Source organism: Austrofundulus limnaeus, unplaced genomic scaffold (genome assembly GCF_001266775.1).
Source record: "Austrofundulus limnaeus strain Quisiro unplaced genomic scaffold, Austrofundulus_limnaeus-1.0 Scaffold4, whole genome shotgun sequence".
In the NCBI taxonomy this organism is placed as follows: domain Eukaryota; kingdom Metazoa; phylum Chordata; class Actinopteri; order Cyprinodontiformes; family Rivulidae; genus Austrofundulus; species Austrofundulus limnaeus.
The window spans coordinates 5,320,145-5,325,548 of NW_013952406.1; the positions used below are offsets into that span (position 1 = coordinate 5,320,145).

The 5,404-nt window shown below is 38.2% G+C and overlaps 1 protein-coding gene across 1 annotated transcript in view; it reads left to right on the plus strand.

Moving 5' to 3' along the window:
* Positions 1-395: 395 nt before the first annotated feature.
* LOC106529259 (myosin heavy chain, fast skeletal muscle) overlaps positions 396-5,404 on the plus strand; it is a gene marked incomplete at its 5' end in the record, with an annotated part of 10,295 nt that continues 5,286 nt past the window's right edge. The window contains 20 exon segments of the mRNA XM_014024624.1: positions 396-440; positions 544-687; positions 779-935; positions 1,010-1,037; positions 1,137-1,254; positions 1,334-1,426; positions 1,516-1,579; positions 1,685-1,783; positions 2,209-2,312; positions 2,409-2,547; positions 2,641-2,759; positions 2,889-3,038; positions 3,120-3,290; positions 3,407-3,713; positions 3,903-3,976; positions 4,065-4,152; positions 4,495-4,612; positions 4,697-4,820; positions 4,916-5,052; positions 5,248-5,404. Of these exon segments, the coding sequence (XP_013880078.1) occupies positions 396-440; positions 544-687; positions 779-935; positions 1,010-1,037; positions 1,137-1,254; positions 1,334-1,426; positions 1,516-1,579; positions 1,685-1,783; positions 2,209-2,312; positions 2,409-2,547; positions 2,641-2,759; positions 2,889-3,038; positions 3,120-3,290; positions 3,407-3,713; positions 3,903-3,976; positions 4,065-4,152; positions 4,495-4,612; positions 4,697-4,820; positions 4,916-5,052; positions 5,248-5,404 (2,436 nt within the window).

Here is a 5,404-nt window from a genome sequence, read left to right on the forward strand (position 1 = left end):
ATCCATCCATCCATCCATCCATCCATCCATCCATCCATCCATCCATCCATCCATCCATCCATCCATCCATCCATCCATCTAGCTATATATATATAATATATATACATCTTGTGTGTGCGTGTGTGCGCGTGCGTTTATAAGCATATGTATGTGTGTGTATGTATGTTTTGCCTTTGAGAAAGATAAAAAATAAATATTTGTGAACATTTATTTCAGGTTCCACTACTAGTGCCATCATGAGCACAGACGCTGAGATGGAGCAGTATGGCCCGGCGGCTATTTACCTCCGGAAGCCAGAAAAGGAGAGGATTGAGGCTCAAAACACCCCTTTTGATGCCAAAACTGCCTACTTTGTGGCTGATAATGATGACTTGTATGTCAGGTGTAAACTGATCAAAAAAGAGGGTGGCAAAGCCACTGTGGAGACTGATGGAGGAAAGGTAGCCAAAGTTTTTGTACAAATTTTAGATATGGTTATTTTGTTTTCAGTAAATTATATGTAAACATTTATTAGTGATGTTTAACATCTAATTTTTAATTCAGACTGTCACTGTAAAAGAAGAGGACATCCATCCCAGAAACCCTCCAAAGTTTGACAAGATTGAGGACATGGCCATGATGACCCACCTCAATGAGCCTTGTGTGCTGTTTAACCTTAAAGATCGTTTTGCATCATGGATGATCTACGTAAGTTTTTACATCACTGCTTTAAAATAAAGACAAATTCTTAAATGGCTATATGTGAAAAATATATATTGTTTGTTCTCTGCTCTGTCAGACCTACTCTGGGTTGTTCTGTGTGGTCGTGAATCCCTACAAGTGGCTTCCTGTGTATGATGCTGTTGTTGTGGGAGCATACAGAGGCAAGAAGAGGATTGAGGCTCCACCCCACATCTTCTCCATCTCTGACAATGCCTATCAGTTCATGCTCACTGGTAAGAAAAATTTAAAATAAAAAAGTACTTTAATTGTGAGCTGAATTTKTGAAGRTTGATTGTTTGTATTTCAGATCGTGAGAACCAGTCTGTCCTGATTACGTGAGTACAYCACCACCTTGAATATCACTTATACTTATCTTAAAGAAATTTAAAAACTGAATGAAACATAATGTTTAAAAACATTCTCTTGTACCCCAGCGGAGAATCCGGTGCTGGAAAGACTGTCAACACCAAGCGTGTCATCCAGTACTTTGCAACAATTGCAGCTCTTGCTGGCAAAAAAGAAGCAGCAGCCCAAACCTCTGGCAAAATGCAGGTAAATGTGATTACAAATTGCTTACAAGAAACAATCCTAAATGGAAACAAGACAAATTTTTTTAAATTATAATTTGCAGGGCTCTCTTGAGGACCAGATTGTTGCTGCCAACCCTCTGCTTGAGGCCTATGGTAATGCCAAGACTGTGAGGAATGACAACTCCTCTCGTTTTGTGAGTGTTAAAAAACATAGTTAATTTTACATGAATAATATACTCTATATTATACATAAACTTATACTAATACGAACGTGCTTGTCTAGGGTAAATTCATCAGGATCCACTTTGGCACTTCTGGAAAGCTGTCTTCAGCTGATATTGAAACTTGTAAGTTTTATCCAATGTATTGTCTGTGCTTGAATTATCCTGAATATGAAATATGTGCTTCAGAACAACATTTTTACATTCACCAATTTTATCGGTTTCTCCTAGATCTGCTGGAGAAGTCCCGTGTCACCTTCCAGCTGTCTGCTGAGAGGAGCTACCATATCTTCTATCAGCTGATGACAGGCCACAAGCCTGAACTTCTGGGTATGTTAATAGAAGATGTGAATTTTGTAGTATTGTATTACCGTGTGTGAGTGAAAGGGAATGGGGATGGGTGAATGATAACAAAAATCCATAATTAGCAATGAGTCACACTTGGACAAAAATTGGTTTAAGTTGCATCCAATGAAAGCAAGGATGGTAACAAACATATTGTACAATATTTGTGCAAATTAGTGATATTTTACTGTCTTGATTGGTCTTGAAATAAAATCTAAAGTCCTTAATATCTGAGACCGAAAAAAAACCGGGTGCACATGCAGTCCAGTTTGAGATTAGACAGAGACCATCAAAAAGTGGTCTCGAGACCAATCTCAAAACCAAGGCCTGTCTCAAATGGAATATTGTATTTTGAATACATAAAAAACAACACTTTGTATAATGCATGCATTATTTCTAATCCTTTGCAGAGGCTCTGCTGATCACCACCAACCCCTATGATTATCCCATGATCAGCCAGGGTGAAATCACAGTCAAGAGCATCAATGACGTGGAAGAGTTCATTGCAACAGATGTAAAGATCATTTTAATTTTGATTCTTGTACAAATTTTGAAGAGTAAATCTGTTGTTTTTTTTTCCCCGATTTAATGTTACATTGTACTTTTGCAGACTGCAATTGACATCTTGGGCTTCACTGCTGATGAGAAAATCAACATCTACAAGCTGACTGGTGCTGTGATGCATCATGGAAACATGAAATTCAAGCAGAAGCAGCGTGAGGAGCAGGCTGAACCAGACGGCACTGAGGGTAACTGATAAAAAACTGTTACTGTCATTGTTTGTTTGCTAGTGTGTAAGATTAGTTTGAAACAATTTAACACCTTGTTTTTCGTTTGAATAGTGGCTGATAAGATTGCCTACCTCTTTGGCCTGAACTCAGCTGATATGCTGAAATCTCTGTGCTACCCAAGAGTCAAAGTCGGAAATGAGATGGTCACCAAAGGTCAGACCGTCCCACAGGTAATTAAATCTATGCTGCAAATTTTTTCCCCAAAAAATATTACAAATGTCACCTTGTGTCAACATTTTTCAATTTCAGTTGTAGAAGATAGGCTAAACAAATAAAAGTGATTAAAACCTTTCCTCTAGGTCAACAATGCTGTCTCAGCTCTGTGCAAGTCTGTCTATGAGAAAATGTTCTTGTGGATGGTCATCCGTATCAATGAGATGCTGGACACAAAGCAGCCAAGAGCATTCTTCATTGGAGTGTTGGACATTGCTGGATTTGAGATCTTTGATGTGAGTTATTTTTAAAAACCTGAACAGTTTAAAGATCAGAATTTTTTCCTGTGAATTTAAATAATGCTTCTTTTTATACAGTTCAACAGCTTGGAGCAGCTCTGCATTAACTTCACCAATGAGAAACTGCAACAGTTCTTCAACCAACACATGTTTGTGCTGGAACAAGAAGAGTACAAGAAGGAGGGTATTGAGTGGGAGTTCATTGACTTYGGTATGGACTTGGCTGCCTGCATTGAGCTTATTGAGAAGGTAAGAAGCTGTAATGATGAATTTGTTTTATGAGTACAAGTATAAATAATCACTATGTGATTTTAGTATTATAACATTGTTTTAACTTTCAATTTCAATTCCTAATTTGTTCCCAGCCACTGGGCATCTTCTCCATCCTTGAAGAGGAGTGCATGTTCCCCAAGGCCTCTGATACAACTTTCAAGAACAAGCTGATTGATCAGCATCTTGGCAAGACCAAGGCCTTTGAGAAGCCAAAGCCTGSMAAGGGCAARGCTGAGGCTCACTTCTCCCTGGTTCACTATGCTGGTACAGTGGACTACAACATCACTGGCTGGCTGGACAAGAACAAGGACCCACTGAACGACTCAGTTGTTCAGCTCTACCAGAAGTCTGGAAACAAACTGCTGTGCTTCCTCTATGCAGCCCATGCCTCAGCTGAAGGTAAGATAGAAAATAAAATTGTAGTTGGAAAAAAATGGACAGAAAAGCTAGAAAAATATTTGCATACACACTTGGCCTGTATTGTGTTTAAAAAAAACTAGTATATCATCTACATCCTATAAAACACCATACACTATAAAGTAAATTGATGGATAGCAGAAATATAATATTTAACATATCTTTTAACAGCTGAGTCTGGTGGTGGAAAGAAGGCGGGTAAGAAGAAGGGTGGTTCCTTCCAGACTGTGTCTGCTCTTTTCAGGGTATGTAAACTTTGAAAGTTTTTATAAACCATTGAGAACCTTGTGCTGAAAAATTGCTGACATTTTACAAAACAATGTTGACTCACAGGAGAACTTGGCCAAGCTGATGACCAACTTGAGGAGCACTCATCCTCACTTTGTGCGTTGCCTGATCCCCAATGAAACAAAGACCCCAGGTATGATCACATTGCCCTGATTGTTGTATGAAAATATGTGACTTAGTAATAGTTTTCAATGAGCACTGTTTGTGCTACCATGAAAGATTTCGTAGTAGCTAAGTATTCTGAAAATTAACTAAAAATATTAGGGGGAAAAAGTGTGATCTTGTTGTTGAAGTCACATTTGGACATCAAGGCCAGTGATAATTAACTGTATTGACCTAAAAAATTAAGTGCATGCAGAACAGAAATAAATGTTATTCCAAATACATAATGGTTTTGGATTTCTTGCAGTCTTAGAAACTACTTTGTGCACTCACTGATGTTGTGATAACAATAATTTTCATTATTATTGTGCAGCCCTGCTGGATAACTTCTTGGTTATCCATCAGCTGAGGTGTAACGGTGTGCTGGAGGGCATCAGAATCTGCAGAAAGGGATTCCCAAGCAGAATCCTCTACGGTGACTTCAAGCAGAGGTTAAAGCTCATTTCACTTTATCATGTATAAGTGAAGTAGTCCTGATAGGAAAAAAACTAAACTTTATTATTATACATTTTCAGATACAAAGTATTGAATGCCAGTGTCATCCCTGAGGGACAATTTATTGACAACAAGAAAGCTTCAGAGAAGCTGCTGGGCTCCATTGATGTGGACCACACTCAGTACAGATTTGGACACACAAAGGTACATTTTCAAAAGATATAAAAAGTTATAAGCAAAAATATGCTCAGTAGTATTCACATGTGCTAACAGGTGATAATTTTGCTGTGACAACACAGGTGTTCTTCAAAGCTGGTCTGCTGGGTACTCTTGAGGAGATGAGAGATGAGAAATTGGCTTCACTGGTGACCATGACTCAGGCTCTTTGCAGAGGTTATGTGATGAGGAAGGAGTTTGTTAAGATGATGGAGAGGAGGTAAGAAATTTTGAAAATATAAGTACAGTCCTCAATATTTTATGTAGGCTGCAAAATAGATGCTAGAAGTCAGAAGAAAAATTGATGTAAAAATTTATTTTTTACTAAACAACTTACTGTACATCATATGTCCATATAATTGCAGATTTACTTTGAAGCCACGTGCGTTATGAAAATATTTTTTCTGTCATTTAGGGAGTCCATCTACGCAATCCAGTACAACATTCGTTCTTTCATGAATGTGAAAAACTGGCCATGGCTGAAACTCTACTTCAAGATCAAGCCTCTTCTGAAGAGTGCTGAGACTGAGAAAGAGCTGCAGAACATGAAGGAGAATTATGAGAAGATGAAA